Here is a 19,595-nt window from a genome sequence, read left to right as displayed (position 1 = left end):
GCAACAGCCCCTAAGCTTAGCTTCTCAACTGCTGCCCAAAGCCCACTGAGCATGTGCAGTGTCATTGACACTTCTAACAGAATCCTGCCACATTTACAATTGTCACCTGGTATAAGGTGTGTTCTTGGTGCTGACGTCAGTAAATAGATGCCAAGGCCTTCACTTCCTTCCAAAGTACCGTGTATATACTCGAGTATAAGCCGAGTTTTTCAGCACTAAAAATGTGCTGAAAAAGTAACCCTCGGCTTATACTCGAGTATATGTGTCCGTGCATACCTGCCGTTGCGCGCACTCTGACTGACTCTGGCTCGTTGAATACGCTCGTTGCGCGCACCGCACCAACAACCACCCCCTCCCGTAAACAACCGTGTGTTCGTGCGTACCTCCGCGTGCACTTGCTTACGTCCATCCTCGGGGGGAGGTGTGCGCAACGAGTGCGCTCAATGGGCCAGAGTCAGTCAGAGTGCGCACAACGGCAGGCATGCACGGACACATGTGGACATGTGGAGGGAGGGAGGTATGCACGCAAGTGGAGGGAGGTATGAACGGACACAGGTGGAGGGAGGGAGGTATGAACGGACACAAGTGGAGGGAGGGAGGCATGAACGGACACAAGTGGAGGGAGGGAGGTATGAACAGACACAAGTGGAGGGAGGGAGGTATGTATGCACGGACACAAGTGGAGGAAGGGAGGGTGGGTGCGCGCAACGAGCGCGTTACATCTGCACATCCATCTGCACAACGAGCCAGATTAAGTAATTGGTACAATAACTTGTTATTTACAAAAATTAAATTTGTACTAAGTCCAGCATGAAGAATTATTTTGCCCTTGTAACTACAATTGTAGTACTGTAGTGGGACTTGTACACTGGGGTCCAAGTACTTGATAATTAGTATGGCAGCTTCCCTAAAGTTATCTATTTATTTATCTGTTATTTATTTGATTATTGAAACTTAGCAGTAGCGGCTGCATTTCCCACCCTAGGCTTATACTCGAGTCAATAAGTTTTTCCAGTTTTCTTAGATAAAATTAGGTACCTCGGCTTATATTCGGATCGGCTTATACTCGAGTATATACAGTAATCATAGCCTACCAGTGAGCCTTTCTGCATACCTGAATCTGTTCCTGACCTCGGCCTGACTTCTGAATTCTGCTGACCTTTTGTCGGTTTTTGATTCCAGCTGTCCGCCCCAACCTTTGACCCGTTTGACTACGCTTTTGTCTGACATTCCTGTACCCTGTCTGGAAGTGCCTTTCTGCTACAGCACGTCTGCCACTCCTCCACGTGGTCAGTCCTGTGTCCCTCTCAGGTTCTGTATGCATTGTGGGAGGTACAGGAGAGGCTCATTGCGGCTCTTGTGAATTGGAAGTATCCTGACACCTGAATCATTACTACTATAGAGATGCTGAAACATTAGACTGGTGTAGCAAGTTCAGTGTAAAAAATATGGCATTTTTGTTTTTAGGATTTAGTTCTCCTTTAAGTGAAAGTTCAGTTCCTCAAGTTGAAAGGGGGAATATATGGATTTAGCAATTCTGACTGATCTCATGATAATTTTGGGATTTATGATGGCAAACAAAAATCTGACTGTGGGGTGAAAAGCAGGTAATAAATGAGTGACTCCAAATATAGCTTTGCACATTTCGCACTTTTACGAGCACTTCTAGTGAAAGCATGAAATGCATAATGCTGTATTAGCCATTTTTTTTATTAATCTGCTACTTTTTTTAGGCCACAGTTTGATCCACTTACCAAGTGAAAGTTGCATGGAAATGCAACTGGGCCATCCAGTTTCTGCTGTGACATATTATTTGGATGTTTTTGGACATTTTCCCACACTTAGTCTCTTGTTAAAATACAATATTTTATCAAATTAGATTTAGAAGCCCCCAGCCCTTGCTTACCACTGGGGAAGTATATCATTATCACATGTGAAGGAATCACAATATTACTTATCTTAGCAGTAATTTCAAAAGATTTACATTCCTATTAGCACAGTTACAATAGTTAAAATGCAGTATAAATGTCACTACCAATTCTGCACAGAATGTTGTATGAGTGATGGTAATTATAATAATTGCCCTTGCTTTTAACACGGATAGCAGGCAACCTGTGGTTCCACAGCTTTGGAGTGACAATTATGAGGAAGGCTGGAGTCGTAAGCCAATAACATCTGGAAAACCACAGGTTCTTTTCCTGTTAATACTATCACTTACCGTTTACTTCCCTACTACATTTGCCGAGTCTCTTCTACAACTGATATATATTGGATGTACTTATGAGAGCTGGATTGTCCGAGCCCAATTGTACAATTTTGTGTTAATTTCTACAAACTATGAGCTTTATAAAATGTATCTATAATCACTAGAGAATAAAACAAGCTTCCTTGCTTTAAAATCCAGAGTCCAGGCCCAGTTCAGTCACAAAATACTCTCACAGCTAGGATTCTAATTATCTGAGCCCATGGATCTAAGCAGTTGATAAGAATAACACCATACCCCCCCCCCAAGTTTAAGAAATATATATATGTGCCCTGGCTTTTGGCTGCATTACCTTGGATGCCATGAACATGTAATGGCAGCTGTTGCTCCTATGCAGACAGTAAGCATGTACACTTTATTCCTACCATCTGACAGTACTCGGGTTTAATAGTCCCAGTGTGATAAACGTTCATTATGGTTAATTATAAGCATTCCATTTATCCACTTTATATAGGATTACATATGTAAACAAGTGGTCTTACTACAATTTACAACTGTAGCAGATGTTTTACTGTGAACATGTTCAGTGTATATTCTTTCTTATATCCACAATGTTTCCGTCACTATAGTTACCATGCAATGAATTGATGAAAACACTTATTCACACAAATTCTCCTTTATAAACAGCTAGGATTGCCACCCTGCCAGTATTTGAATGGTCCAGCCGTAAATCACCAGCTAGGGCAGGTGCCAGCATTATAAATTTACTGGCAATGTAATTTCTGGTAAATGTGTAATACCCTATAAATCCCTTCATTGACCCTCTCCTCTGCCAGATATAAGGATAAGGACCCATTCTACCATTTCCCCACCCCTCCTGCCCATTTCCCCACCCCTCCTGCCCATTTCCCCAACCCTCCCGCCCATTTCCCCAACCCTCCCGCCCATTCCCCCAACCCTTCCACCCATTTCCTCACCCCTTCCACCCATTTCCCCACCCCTCCAACCATTTCCCCACCCTTCTGACCATTTCCCCCCACACACAAAAACACAATTTGATGAGAAAATATAACCTTTTTAAAACAGCTACATACATTTTGAACAATTTAATAATTTTTCCAATATTTTTTTTTACTTTAATTATATTTGAGAGGGGATTTGAAATGTTCTAAACGTGCGTAGTATCTTTCTGTAATTTGGATCAACATAACTCAAGTCTGCTAAAGATCATTCAAACATGAAATAATCTGCAACAGTGTTGTTTTGCCACCAATATGGAGTCACACAGCTTAGTTACCATCAAGTGCTGTTTTAGTATTACAGAGAAAAGAAAAACCATTATTAAAAATAACACTTATTTGCTAAAATGGACTCTATGGGAGAGGACCTTCCTGTATTCTGAGATTTCTAGATATGGGGTTTCCAGATAAGGTATCCCATACCTGTATCTATTTGAAAGTAAATTCTCAGATTATCATCGTTGTGTATTTATTTAGGTTGATTAAACATGGACACTTCCATGACAGTTATTTTACAGTAGGCTGTAATCACCAGGGCTTTCTTTATCTCCTAAAATTGCTCATTACTTTTACCTAATTTTTATGTTTAATTTATACACCCGTCTATTGTACAGCGCTGCAAATATATTGCTGCTTTATAAATACATGTTATTAATAATAAAATAATCAGGATAAAGACTGTGTAAGTGCCTGGAGTTACTTGAACTAATCAAAAGCCAGACAGGCTGCATTAATCAGCTTACACTTGTAGCCATTTACATTCCGTTCGACTACTAATTAAATGTGTTAGTACAGGTATGGGATCCCTTATCCGGAAACCCATTATCCAGAATACTCCGAATTACGGAAAGTCTCCCATAGACTCCATTTTAATCAAATAATTTAGAATTTTAAACCTGATTTTCTTTTTCTCTGTAATAATAAAACAGTACATTGTAACTGATCCCAACTATGATATAAATAATCCTTATTGGATGCAAAACAATCCTATTGGGTTTAATTAATGTTTTATTGATTTTTTAGTAGACCAAGTATGGAGGTCCAAATTATGGAAAGACCCCTTATCCGGAATACCCTTGGTCCTGAGCATTCTGGATAACGGGTCCTATACCTGTACTAGTATTGCTAGTGCTCAGTAAACACAGAGTTTAGTCAGTCTTTCTGCTAGTAAAATTGCTGTTTAGCACATCCCAGTTGGTTTCTGAACCTGGTACCTGCAGGTGTCCTGCATTCCCCCATGGGTAATAAGTATGAAAACATTAAATACACTGAAATTGCTTTTTAAATCCAGGTTTGCCAATTATAAAGGCCATTTTAAAGAAGGCAAAAACACACTACTTAAATTGGAATAATGGAATAAGGAGATGCATGAATACAACAACCAGTTAGATAAACTACCTAATGGTAGACGGGTTTACTTTATCTAAGATTTCTATATATTTTATGTTTTTCCAGTACATAAAAAGACAAAATTCTTGTTTTCTCACCACAATGGCCACCAAAGTCCTAGAAGCCTAATGTAACAATAGCTGATACCAAATTTATTTTAGTAGGAACACAACTTACCTCCTGCACAGGTTGCAGAGCATTCAGACCAAGGCAAGTGATGCCATGAAAATCCTACTTCGTTGTCACCGCTACCCGTTCTTGTGATAGGTACATTAAACTTATATCTAATTCCCATGTTCTGTTCTTGAAGAAGAATCTGTTTAATATCGTGAAATACATGTTAAAATTTTGTATTAAAAAAAATTATATTAAAAAAAAGGAAAGGTAAAAAAACTCAGTAAGCTTTATCAGAAAGGTCTATGTAAATACAGCCATAAGCACTTACAGAAACGCTGCACTGAGTCCTCTATCAAAAGAAACACAGGATTTCTTGTTTCCTTTTTTGTAAACATGTTCTTTGGTATCTAACGTCCTCTCTAAAAAAAAATCCTTCATTCCTGGGGCCAGAGTCTGCGTAGTTCTGTCCTCTCTCCTGCTCCCCCCTCCTATAAGAATTCATAAAACTCACCCCCCACCCGTAGGAATGTGTGATCTGAGCTTATAATGGCTAGAGCTACAGCAGAAAGCTAGGACGACCAAGCTAAAATGGCAGCTGCTATCTTAAACAAACAGAGAAAGCTTCTAGGGCTGATTACTCGGGTATGATATGTTGGCACTTTATAAATAAATGTTAATAATAATAAATAAAGCTTTCTGCAGAATAAATATAGCATTCTAGGTGGCACTAATGTGGTGAATCTATTGGCAGTAACAGGCGAAAATGACTTTCCTTCTTCTTTAACAAAATTGAAAAAGTTTTTCAGATGATTGAATTTGGCTGCATGACCAAAATGATTATGTTCAGCATCTACAGTGCCAACCACAGCAAAATGTATTTGTAATGTTCTCTATGCCAACAAAAGAATTAAGAGAAAATTAAATGGCAGGAAATCTATATAACCAGTACTTGCATATGTTGGATCACTGTATGTTTTAAACTGCTTTCTCTTTATTTAAGAGAGTGCTAATTTTCAATGAAAATGGACAGCATTTAAAACTTGACATTTACCATCACTATAAGGCTTTCTGTTGTTGGACCCAAGGCCTCCAGAGATTCTGGTTCATCAGTAGGGCGCTTATAATGGAAAGCTGTTCCAGCCACATCAAATTTTCTGGGCCAGTCAATGGTCCAAGCTCCATTTATAAAATAGTCATCTCCTTCAGACTTCAAAGCTGAAAACAATTTACAAAACATGCTTAGAAATGGTCATGAAGCACTACACTGTCATTTTCACATCATTTTTCTTTTATACATTCTGTAACCCAACAATGCAACCTAGCAATGTCACCAAAGGCTGCTACCTACAGAGTTGAATGAGATTTTTTCAAGATTCACGATTCATAGGGCCGGCGCAAGTGACATAAAAATTCATTTTCTATACATCAACCTGAATATTTAAAAGACTTTTACCAAAAAGGTGCTCACGGCATCTTCTAACTTATCTTTTTCAGGCAAACATTCATTGAAAACTATGCCTCATCTCAAGTCCTTTTATGCAAAAAAACCCCCACAAAAACAACTTTCTGTCCGTATGTAAAGAGAAATAAAGTCATGGATACCAAACTATTGAATATGTGTCAGGTCTGTAAATCGGGAAAATGCCCCAAGCCACTGGCACTAAAAGACATAACACAGTCTGTACAAATTTCTCCCCACTGATGTCATCTACCAAAGGCAGTTCTTGCTGTGTGTTTGAGTAATGCTGAAACTCATCACAGGGGATAGATAAATGTGATGCAATTCACTACTCATCTAAAGGAGTTTTGAGAAATTCAACACATCTATATAAATGCTCCATAAACACTGACTGAAACAGGCCTTTTTTATATTTAAGGTTTAAATACACTTCTTTAATAAAAAAAAAAAAAAAAAAAGCCAAGGCCAATACAGCCCAATGGAAAAAAATGTAAAATCACAAAGGGAAATACAAGAAAATGGTAACTGCAATTTTTTGAGTGCAATTTTTTTACTATTTTCTCATACTCTTATATTTCTATATAAAAATATTAAAACAACCCTATTAAAAAATATCAATATAAAAAAAAAATGGGCTGATTTGCAAATCACTTAAACTTTCTACAGTGGAACCTTGATTTTACGTTTCCCAGGGGCTGGCGTTGAAACGCTGCAAATTCCGGGAAAACATAAAATCTGGGAGAAAAAGATGCCACTTGTCTGTATAGGACGGTGTCAGTTCTGAGAAAGCATTAAATCAGAGTACACAAAATCATAAAATAATACAAATACAATAAATCAACAGCCGAAACTGAGAAACGTTATTGTTTTCTGAAAAATATATGCTCATTTTTAAATTGATGCCAGAAACATGTTTCAAAAAAGTTGGGGCTTAAATGATATGCAAATCATCCAAATTTACCCAGTGTCCCAACTTTTTTAGAAATAGAGCTGTAAAACTCTTCTCTTTGTAAAATGTTGACATCTGCATTATACAATATACTGTTTGTCTGAAAAAAGAGGTAAATAGGGAAAGTTCCCTAAAGCTAATGCAATAATATTATTAATAAATGAATGTAATTGTTATTAATGTAACTTAAGTCATTATTTGCATGATGTAATGTAATTTACGTCATTATCAGAATGAAACACAACAATAGGACTTTAAGCTATTCCACTTCACAGCCCTAAGATCGGACGTACAAACTCTTGAGTATTTCCAAACGTACCTATATAGTTCTTAGACACTGACACTTCTTTGATTTCAATGTGTACAGAACCTCGTGGAATTTGAACAACTTCCATGTAGCCTAGAAGGCAAAGGTTAGCCTGTTATTAGCAGCATCTGGAACGTCTTTAATAAATTATTCAATGTTGACACACTTTAAAAGCTACAGATTCCAAAAGGGTCACCTGAGCTGCTGTGTAAAAAAAAGCAAAAAATAAACTTCCTTGGGGCAATCATGCTAAGCAAGAAACTATTGTTGGATGTTTAAAAAGAATAATAGTAACTGATTAAATGAGTTAGGAGAGTAAAAAGGTACAAATTACCTTTACAAAGGTAAACTTATAAATGGAGGCAACCTTTCCTTCGGAATTAAGGGCCCACACCCAACTGTGGCATAAATAGTATGCACTGGCCCCCCTGCAAAAAAATCTTCAGAGGGACCTGGTACACAGCCACTCTACTACTTGCAAGTGGGGATGGAGGACTTTACAACTATAAAAGAAGCAGACCCCACGGTCCAGGCCCCCCTATCCCCTGAACCCCACACCCCCTAGGGTCTGCTCCCTCTATAGTTACGTCACTGGTACAGCTGTAAATATGTCATACTTCAAGCTGTACCTGCATGGTTACCTGCTAGACAGGGGTATATGACAGTTCTCTAGTTTGCAGCACTAGTGTTTGTGTATGTCCTTTTCTTTAAATTAAAGGGTAAAGTTTAAATTATATTTTAGTATGTTATATTGCAACCAGTGATAAGAAACCTTTCAACTAGTCCTCATTATTTATTTTGTATTCATTTTGAACTTAGCATTGTCCTCCTGCAACTGAACAGCTATCTGGTTGTTGGGTCACTAACCCCTTGCAACCAAATAATATACTGACAGGAAGGTTAAGTTTCCTTGTTATTCTCATTTTTTTAATTACTTATCTTTATTTTCTGACCCACACACATTTATCTTACAATCTACTGCCTTTTTATTGGGATATTTAAGCCATGGAAACCAGATACAATTTGAGAGCTGCATAAAAAAAACCCCAAAATAAATGGCTAATTTGCAAATTTTCTTAGAATATAGTTATCTACATCACAGAAGAGTAAAAGTTGTAGGCAAACTACCCCTTTAGAAGGATAAGTAACTCTTGGCCTGTGTGAAAAAAAAATCATTGGCCATTTCTGTAAGAGAAGCTTAGAGAAGAAGAGAAGTACAGCAAGTCTTTGGTGGACAGAGTAAATATATATGGGCAACATGATACATAAAAGTTAAGTGACCTAATTTAGTGCTAAAATGTTACCTCCTCTGGGTAAGGAATCATTAAAGAAACCTTCAATGGCTTCACAAGTGCTTCCATCTCCGCCACACACACGGCACCTGTCTTCCTTGGCATCAGAGCCCAAAATGTTATCACAGCCTACATGCTGAAAAGGAGAAATTGGTACTATTTAATAGTTTCTCACCAAATAAATGTACAAAAATACTCTGCTATTTTCTATAAAAATGGGATTCTGAAGACATTATTAATGAAGGGGAACTACCATTAAATTATATTTTTTTCTTCTATACAGCACCATGCATACAGTGTTCTGCACCCTGACTGAAATGGAGATGGTTATGTTGTATAAGCAGTTCTGAACAGGTTGGGAAAATAATTTCCTTTGCACTACTCACTTCCTGTTGTACCTTACTCAGTGGATTATACTCTCCTATCCACAAAGTGTTATCTGCAAAGGAAGAGTGCTTCCCCACACAGTGAAACAGCAAATACAATATTTTTAAACACATCTCTATTGTCTACAAATATTAAACATGATCTACTAAACAAGTATGGTTTGTTTTTCAGAAAAACAGCAAATGCACATGAGAAGACTGTGGGCAGTTTCAGGCCTGGCAGTTGGGCAACAATAATCGCCAGCTATTCCCCTATTAACCTTTATATGAGCTGGGCAGCATAACACTCCCATTTTCCCAGTGTGTTATTGCCATAAGTCACTGGGGTGCTACATGTTTAGAAATGCCAGAAACGTCTGGTCAATGTTACTGTACTTCGCTGAAATTGAGTTTTCTCTCTTATTTTGGAGAGACTTCTATCTGTGTTCTGAGACACCATTTACCTTAACAATTTTTTTACAATTCCATTTGCAAATATTCCTGTGCTCAGAATGGCTAAAGGCTGATTCTAGCCCTGTCCACTTTGGAGACAAGAAGATGCTAATAATAAAAAAATATTAACATATTCTCCATGGTTAATAATCTAATATGAACATATGTTTTTGTGTTGCAGGTGATGCAATGCAAAAAAAAAAAAAAAGCCTAGTCATATATATTTATTTCTTAAAGGGGTTGGTCAACTTTGTGTTAACTTTTAGTATGATGTAGAGGGTAATAGTCTGAGACAATTAGCAATTGGTCTTTGTTTTTTATTATTTATAGTTTTTTTAATTGTTTCGATTTTTGTTCAGCAGCTCTCTAGTTTGGAGTTTCAGCAGCTATCTGGTTGCTAGTGCCCAAAGTAATTTAGCAACCAGGGATTGATTTGAACGAGAATCTGGCATATGAATAGGAGAGAACTTTATTACAAAAATAATTTATAAAAAAAATAATGAAACAAATTGCAGCCTCATAGAGGAATAGTTTTTTGGCTGTTGGGGTTACTGACCCCTATTTGAAAGCTGCAAACAGTTAGACGGAGGCGGCAATTAATTAAAAAACTATGAAAAACAAAGGACAAAGACCAATTGAAAAGTTGCTTAGAATTGGCAACATAATATACAAAAAGTCAAGTTAAAGGTGAACCACCACTTTAAATCAAAAAGAGAATAATCAATTAGAACAGTGTATTAGTTACAAAATGACTAGGAACAACTTTATTAAAGCAAAAGTGCATAGAGAGTACCAGAAAGTAGTGTAAAAAGATGACAATGACAGATGAGGACCAGTCCAGGTAGAACGTCTGTGATGGAGAGCATTACTGGAAAAGGTACCAGGGAATGCCCCAAACTTACAGTATACTCTGCAAATTGCTTGATTATAAGAATTTGGGCTTTTGTGTGCTTGTTACAACTTGGCCTGCAGAATTTCCTATAAGGCTGCGTGCAATCTTCCTGCTATAAACTGGTTTATATTCAATTTCATATTGATAAGTAGAAGCCTAAAACCTTTAATACACATATTAAAATATATTCTAAGTTGAGCCTGCAGCAAAGCAAAAAGTCAGGAACACAATAACATTTATAAAGCTACTATAAAACATGCAATAACCTTGCATTCTCCATTGATGCATATATCCAAGGAGTCAGCATTGCAGCGGGTTCCATCTATTACTGCAGGGGCCCGTTCAGTGTAAAAATTATAGCCTTCTGCCAAACAGTTTAATGCACACGCTTTCACACCACCTAAGAGTAAAAAAAAAAATAAAAAAGGTATATATTTTACAAACCATAAAACAGATTTATTTTGCCATTAACCTTTGCAGGCTGGTTATTTTACATTTGTTGAATACTTTGTTAGAAAAAAAAACTCAACCCACACTGGACTATAACCCACAAACCAGCAATTCTCTGTGGACCACCTTAAAGTATATTACTACTTTGAACTCCAGGTTTCCTACAAACAGATATTTATGTGCAAAGGGAATAAAAATATTGTCAACCTTTTGATGGAAACAACCAAACCACAGAACCTAAAGGTTAGTTAGGCAAGATTTGCGGATGAGCACTTATTTGTTCTCGCACACAGATGGATATTCCTTTTTGCTGGTCATTTGATCTATGGCCTGAATGCTGTATAGATATAAGAGAGCACCACAGCTTTATTGTATTCAGCTTGAAAAAGGAACTAGAATGTTCTGAAAGCTTGCTATGGTTATCTTAGCCAAATAGGTATATAACCTTTACACCACTTTTGTTATTTTTTATTTCAAAAGGGTTGCCCTGTAACATTTTGACTGGCTAACACGGTACAACAACTTTTCCTGCATTAATAAGAGTACAGTAGTAATAATAATAATACTACAGTAATCTGTTCCTACAGCTTTAAGCTTATTATGGACAGATGGGGCCTAAACTGAAAAAGCCAGACAGCTATTGACCTAGAAGATACAATCACTTGTTTTAAACTTGGACAACAGTGTATTTGTTAAGACTTGGCAAACAGCTGCGGAGTATCACTATTTTATACATATAACTGTCAAAAATCCCTGAATCTGCATGTATTTTGCATATTTATATTTAAAATCTAAATACTTGCTTTTTTCTGCTATTTAATTGCTGTCTGGTATTTAAGAGTCTGGGACAGACTTGGGTAACTGAATGGTTCTCATAAATAAATGTTTTGCACAGTTTTTTTTTTTTAATCAAATCTCAGACGTAGGTTTAAGCACAAACAGCACATACTGAATTTAAACCACACACACATTCCAGGGAGATAGCTACAGAAAAGAATGTTTCAGTGCTGGGGATTTGGCTGACACCTAGCAAGAACTTTTGTTTTGACATACAGTAGGTTTCTTGAGATGTCTAAAGAGAGGAGTGACATCCTGTTTGCAACTAGCAGTCAATACTGCCTCTTACGGAGATGAATGCTGCTGAATGTACTAAGAATTAAATACAGAGTTCATGGGCACTTCACAAGGGTGAGTGTATTGGTCCATGGAAACCAGACATTGGTTTGAGAGAAAATGATAAAGCAGGTATTCAGATCCGCCACACACCATTCAGGGCTGAATCGGCAGGTAGGGAGGTAGAAACAATAGGATTTCTACCTCCTTCTGCCGATTTAGCGCTGAAGGGAGATTTTGGTCAGGCGCCTTCTATGGCGCCCGAACAAATTTTTCAAACTGGTCCGATCGGTGAGTCGGCCGATATCAGCAGCTTCCTGCGATATCGGTCGACTCGCCGACATACCATACACGCACCGATTATCGTACAAAACGAGGTTTCGTACGATATTATCGGTGTGTGTATGGCCACCTTTAGCCATCAGACTAGTAGACCAAATCAGGCTGATTGGGAAGGATATTTCTAATGGCCCAATTTGAATCCTCATAAAAGGGTCCCTGTTTTTTTGCTCCAAAATTTGATTTTGTCGCAGAAAAAAAATACAATTTGTTTTACAAAGTTTTTTCCGTACTTTTTGCCGCTTTTTCAATTCAGATCAAAAATCTGGACTGAAAAAGTCAGAGCAGGAAAAAATTGCAGAAACTGTGACTTTTCTGAATTGTTGCCCCTAAAACTTGATTTTTTCAAATTTTTCATATTAGAAAGTTCTAATATGGCAGCTCTTTTCCCACCTCTCTGCTGTGTCACTCAACCACCCAAGTGGCACCCAGGGTTCCTAGCTCCTCTTCAATACCTGTTTCTCCCCATGGAAGGTGGCATGTTGTGTTGCTTTCTGCAGCTACAGGGAGCAGTGATCTCTGGCTTGGAAAATGTTCTGGTGAAAATACTGCAAATGCAGGTACATAGGTGACAAATGCATATATGTAGTATAATATTTGCTTGGTTTCCCACCAATAAAAGTTAAACAGATCAGGGAAGTAATTTATATAGAGATTGTTTCTTGTGCTGTATTAATTTTCATTGAATTGGTCAAATCAAATAGGACCTTACAGAGGCCTGAATGAAATGTAATGCACATCCTAGAGGTGCCTTTGTGCCGCACTATGAGGCAAGCTCTGCAAGTAAGCACATAGTTCAAAACAGGAGACATGTTCCCTTTCTGCGCCTTGTCATGCACGCTGCCATATTTTTCCTCACATTGTCAGTGCAATGGAAGTGACACCTTTCAGTGGTGCATAGTTATCTGCTCTAAATATGCAAGGAACTCTTTAACCTTCAAAAGGTTTGAGATTTATTGACACGGAGGGAATGCACCATGCATACCTGTCTGAAAGAAAGCACTTATAGCAGTGCCGAGTCTCTATAATTGTGCTCAATAATGTCCATGTGCCCAATAAACCCTAAATTCCACTCAATATGTTTTTCTCGTCTTGCAGTCTTGCCAAGTGTCACATATTCAGACCTGCCCACTTTCTCCTGGAAAGGTAATATATCATGCAGTTTTTTGTTCTCTGCTAGAAAGCAGCCAATTCCTTTTTAACTGAAAATGAGATATAAATGCATTCATTCTATAATTCCCACCATATTTATAGCCATTTATATCAGCAATATGGCAATCTTCCAACTATTCCTATGCATATAGAGTAAGTAATTGCCCCTAATAGAACATATCTAGAGTGGCATATTAAAAAAGCATTAACACTGCTGTGAGCAACCATTATCTTGGGGTCCCGAGTTCAATTCCCACCCAGGTAATTACAAAATGATTTAGCATGTTCTCCTCTTGGTGTGTGGCTGTAGTGAGGTTCTTCACGCTCCAAAGCACACACACAGCTATTCTTGACTCCTCATAAAACTTACCCTACTTTACGCCTGCAATAAGAAAATTAGAGTGTAAGCTCCACTGGAGCCGGGACTGGTGTAAATGAAGATCAATATCGCTAAAGTAGTTACAGTACATAGCTGTAACATATTACAGAGAACAATGAAAGTAATATTTTCCCTTTAAGCTGAAGTTGCATAATGGACTCTGTTGGATCTGTTTTCCACTAACGGAAGGTATGCTGTGGTTAAAATAATATTACTCTAGCTGAACACAGCAGATGCATAAATACAAACATATTTATTATCTTCATTATAATCATCTTTTATTTGAAAGCATCAACATACTCCTGCTGTTTTTTTACAATGGTGGTCAGCAGGCCTGGTTCTAATGAAACAATATAACCAAAGACAGTCTAAAGTCATTTTATATTAAGCAGTGAAATCTGAAGGAATTCCAGTTTAGACTTAGACACCATTTCATCCTACTCAATCATATGAGTGTCACATGGGGCATTTTTAAGGAGATTAAATGACAGTAAAAAGCCCTAAAAACAAGTGGCAGCTATAACACAAGCGAACCTATGTATACCAGCATACATAGTTGCATAATTTAAATCCATCTTGGTTAGCAAAGGAGCAACAGTATTGCTAGAAACCACCTCACAGCAGCAAACCACCTTCCACCTTTTGACCCACTTTGACTGAGAGACTAACGGAGACATCCTGGGGCCCATCTGTCAGGTAACTGGCAATTGCCTATTTCTAGCCCAACGGCAGTGCCTCAGGGGTGCTAGGTGCCTCAGGGGTGCTAGCCGCCTGGGGCGTCTCTAGTGCTATACACTGCAATAGAAAAGCCAAAGTTCAGATGAAAAAACAGGGAACCTGCCAGGTACTGAGGTGAGTTTCTCAACTTGCCTCTTGGCAGCAGTGTCCCTTTGTACAGGTATAGGAAACCAGTTATTCAGAAAGATCCAAAGCCAGGAAAACCATCTCCTATAGAGTCCATTTTAACCAATTTTTTTAATTAATATTTTAAAAAATTATTTCCTTTTTCTGTAATAAAACAGGAACGTGTACTTGATCACAACTAAGATATAATGAAAACATACTAAGGGCAAAAGAATCCGATTGGGTTTATTTATGTATAAATTCTATTTTAGTAGAGTTGCGGTATGAGGATCCAAATTACAGAAAGATCCCTTGTCCAGGAAAACCCCAGGTCCAGTGCATTCTGGATAACAGGTCCCATACCTGTACTTATTAAAGCCTCCTTACCTGCTGTACTTATCAAGGGACCCTTCTACAGGTGGAGCACCTTATCAAGCTAACCAAGCTCCACCATGTCATGCCATTGAAAGAGATCATGACACTATACCTTAATGTACTGCAGAAATGGCCTTTCCATTTTAATACCAAACTATGACTTGGTCTGACCCTTTCGGCCATCTGTTTCACCTCATGTCACCTCATACTCCAGTTCAACCAGGACCATCGGGAGTAAATCAATCAGCGTGTTTGTATTACGACAATAAGCGTGACCTTAGCCAATTAAAGCAAGAATGTCACTTATGTAAACCTTATGGCTGTAAGGTACAGTACATCACTCTCACAGAGGCTCACCATCATAATAATAAATGAGTTATACGTACGCAAGTTACCTCTGGGTTTTTTCCATGTGTTTCATCCATTTTTACAGTTCGTATTGAAGCATATTAAGCAGTGAGAGGGGTGAGATTATGTTTCCCTAATTGCTCCTTTTGGGTTTCACTACATTTCCAAACCAATGCTCAGAATTCCAGATGCCTTACTGTTAATGGATGGCAGGATGTTCATGTTTCAATCAGTTCTAATAAACCATATCAACGGAGGCCCAACTTGCAAATGAAAAATCTAAACTGCGCGCCAGGTAAACATCAGTATCAGTAAAATGTATAACGTAACATCTTTTCCAGAATACTACATACTTGTAGCCCAGGGCAGACATTTACAGTTCCCATGTGCTGGGATAGTGATTTTCTCCCTTATCCTAAAAATCAAATACAGTAGGTGGCTTCCCCAGGGGCTCAATACTCACTGGTAGAACAGGCTGCACAAATACTGTCTGTGCTGCTGCAGTAGCCCCTCAGTATCAAACACTAAAATCTTACACACACAAAATTGCAAGAACTGCATCCTTTAATGCCCCCTGCACAAAATAGTACTGTATATACTCACTACACAGCAGATTTAAACACACAGAATGTCATTGTACTTCTAGGTATTGTACTATAGTTATGTTTCTCGTGTGTTATATTTTTGTAAATGTTAAACACTTTTGTTTATACCTACACACATAACACTGTGTCACTGACATGTTCAGTCCAAATGATGTACTGTACTAATGCTAGTAGGATTCATTATCCGGAAACCTGATTTCCAGAAAGTTAATCTCCCATAGAGTACATTTTAATTACATAATTCTATTTTTTAAAAATGAATTCCTTTTTCTCTGTAATAAGACAGTGTCTTGTACTTGATGGTAACTAAAGTGCATTAATCCATATTGGTGGCAACACAACTTTTTTTGGTAATTGCTGTAAGGGCTCATACAGACGTGCGTTTAACCCTGCATTTTCCTGTGGTGGAATTTTCCTGCATTCCATTACAGGGGTATGCAGGGTGAAATGCAGCCCTTTCTTCCCTAGGGTGCGGTACTCACACAGGTGGAACACAGCATGTTGCTATCCACCTGCGTTCAGCACTTATATGCGCCTGTGTGAGTACAGCACAATAGGGAAAAATGGGCTGCATTTGTTCTTGCATTCCGCTGAGGTGGAATTCAGGAAGGATCCACCGCAGGGGAATGCAGGAACAGACGCTCGTGAATACAGGCCCTTAGATGGTACTACATCCCGCATTACCTCCTGTGTAGGGCTTCCAGTTGTAGTACTTTCCACGGAAAGGCATATTATCAAAGTCCGCACATTGCTTTTCTCGGAAATCTCGAGACCCAGAAGGACATGGCTGGGAAAAAAAAAATTGATCATTTATTTAAAATTAAAGAAAATCACAAAAAAGTCATTGTATGAAGTTAAACCATTGTGGTGAAACTGTCCCAAATGTATCTGTTATATCAAGCAGTCAGTTAGAGCGGTGATACACAACAAATATTAGCAGGGAAATGTTGCATAATTCTGATGTTCGCAAAGTCCTATTACCACACATCAGACAAAGCTGGACTTTTTGTTAATACTGGGCAAGCATAATATAAAGAAGGTCATATAAACAGCTTTAAGTGTTTCCCTAGTTGCTTTACAGCTTTAATCTCCAATGCATGTCAAGGATCACTTTACAATTAATCCATTAGGTATCTCCCTATAAACATACATTAAAAAAATGAATGTCTCAAACATAAACATGCTTTTGGCATCACAGTTGCAGTTCTGCTGCCCCAGCTGTTTCTTCCATTGCGGTGAAACCTACATTGCCCTCCTGCCAGGAAGCCATACAGTTGAGTTGTGCAACATAATGAAGCCCATCTGACAAAATGGAATATATTTATGACATGCAAGATGCTCCTTTCTTTTTTTTCTATTTAACTAGCAATGTAGAGATTTTTATAAGGACCATGGGGGAGAAGGAGTTTTTACCCTAAGGAGAACAGACCTCTGCCACTTTTGTACAACACTTCAGGATGGCAACAAATTAGTACTGAGAAGGAAAAGGGATACGTGGACATGAACAATAAACTGAATGTGTGATGTATGTCACATGCAGGACTGCTGAGAGGGCTAGCCATCAGGCTATTCATTCATATAAAATATAATCTTTTTCATTTTGTTTCCTTTTTTTACCTTAATTCTCTTTTGAAATGAATTTTCAACTTTTTAGTGAAAAGCTAATATACTTTAAAAATGGCTATTTGGCTATTCAGCCACTGATGCTATTTGGTTGGTTATCCAAAACTTAAAGCGGTGGTTCAACTTTACATTAACTTTTAGGATGTTGTAGAACTTTCTATTCCTATTCCTACCAACTTTGCAGTTAGTCTTCATTATTTATTTTTTTTGTTTTTAAATTATTAGCCTTCCTCTGCTACATATTTACAGCTTTCAAATAGGGGAAACCTGGCAGCCAAACAAACTATTGCTCTGGAGCTAACAATGTTGTTAATTGTTAATGTTGTTACTCTTTATTCCCTATCTTTCTAGTCAAGCACTCTACTATTCATATTCCCATTGCCCATCCAACCCACTAGCAGTGCCTGGTTGCTAAGGTAAACAAGACCCCAGCACCCAGATAGCTTCTGAAATTCCAGACTGCAGAGTTGCTGAACAAAATACTAAATAAAACCAACTGCAAAGTCTCAGAATATAAATGTCTATCAAAGTTAAGTGAACAATCCCTTCAAAAAGATAGGCAAACAATTTGGTGCATGTCGAGGTGCCTTAAGGAGAGGTTTCTCCCAGGATTCAACATACAACTGACTTGCACCTAGTGAATTGTAGTCTTTTTTTAAACAGCATCCATCAGTTTGCCAGAAACTATGCCATCTGTGTACCCATTGACCAACTAAATTGCAGTGCACAGATTACTAACATAGACACGGATTTAAATCCGCATTAGTAAATCACATGCAAGTTACCCCACACAAGATTTTCATGGTACCTGCTACTGTGATGGAATTCGGAGGAAAACATGGCACTGCATCTGAGCAATTGTACACGAAGCAAAAGAGAGATAGCACAGCTATTCATTGTCAAAACAGCTGAACTTCTTTCTCTAATACTTGATCTGGATTGAAGTCAAAAGGTCTGTCTGAGCCAGTCATTTGTTTTAACAGAACAGTGTGCATTTCTATATTTAATCTGATTCCAGCAAGACTTTGAAATTAAGTCACAAATATATTAATTAGTAAGCATACGTTTTATTTTAGCCTTCTACATAAAAGAGTTCTTTCTAGAAAATTAAGTTTATATACAATTCTGTTCTTTTCTGAATAAGTGTAACTTTATAATACCTAAACACAAAGGAGAATTAAAAGGGATACTGAAAAGCTCATGTTATGCCCATGATGGTGGACTTTGGCACCACACATACAGACTTACTTAGGAGTATGGTAGCCTTCAGTTGGGCAAATGTGGTACAAATTTAAGTGGGGCCCAATAACGGGGCCCTGAACAATATTCAGTATTGCTGCATATAAGTGGGGGGGCGCCAGTATGTTACAGTTAGGTGCCAGCATTAAGCAGATGCCTTTCCCTAGAAAAAGCTCCTGATTACCCAAAAGTAAAATACATTTCTCACAGCAACCTATCACGCTAAAATTGCTTATCCCATCAAAGGTGCTAAGCCATCCACAGCAGGAGGGTCCTCCAGGTGCAGGCGGCCATGTTGTTTTGTGTGCATGAGTGAGGTGCCCTGCCTGCTAATTATGAGCATGTGTGTGACGTAGGACACCATTCGCATACTGAGTGAGTTGTGGCACAACATGGATGCCCGAATTGGGGGCTCCCTTCTGGTGAGGGCAGCCCAGCACTGTAGGGGGCTATTTTTTTTATTTAAAAACAAAAAACTATTGTTTTCCCAACCAGAGTGGGGACTTATACCTCTGCTGGAGGAAGCAACTTTAGAGTGATAGGTGTCCTTTAATTGTAAGAATAAAAATAAAATAAAGGCATTTACCGGCAATTAAGCCCAATACTGAGCTTAATTGCAGAAATAAAAGCTTTTGCTAATATATGACAATATTAGAAGTCACCTCAAGTTCCGTAACCTGTATT

At 38.2% G+C, this 19,595-nt stretch overlaps 1 protein-coding gene across 2 annotated transcripts in view; it reads right to left on the bottom strand.

Annotated features, from left to right (window-relative positions):
- The window catches only part of adamts6 (ADAM metallopeptidase with thrombospondin type 1 motif 6), a 160,563-nt gene that overhangs the window by 28,807 nt on the left and 112,161 nt on the right, over nt 1–19,595 (bottom strand). For both annotated transcript variants that reach the window (XM_002934207.5, XM_012967138.3), the window contains 6 exons: nt 16,734–16,836; nt 10,712–10,845; nt 8,748–8,871; nt 7,456–7,536; nt 5,780–5,943; nt 4,789–4,927 (listed from right to left, as the gene is read on the bottom strand). In XM_002934207.5, coding sequence (XP_002934253.2) covers nt 4,789–4,927; nt 5,780–5,943; nt 7,456–7,536; nt 8,748–8,871; nt 10,712–10,845; nt 16,734–16,836 — 745 coding nt within the window. The remainder of the gene's footprint in view (nt 1–4,788; nt 4,928–5,779; nt 5,944–7,455; nt 7,537–8,747; nt 8,872–10,711; nt 10,846–16,733; nt 16,837–19,595) is intronic.

Source organism: Xenopus tropicalis, chromosome 1 (genome assembly GCF_000004195.4).
Source record: "Xenopus tropicalis strain Nigerian chromosome 1, UCB_Xtro_10.0, whole genome shotgun sequence".
Classification (NCBI taxonomy): domain Eukaryota; kingdom Metazoa; phylum Chordata; class Amphibia; order Anura; family Pipidae; genus Xenopus; species Xenopus tropicalis.
Note: the sequence above shows the minus strand (reverse complement) of the source record. Positions and strands in the feature narration are given on the sequence as shown.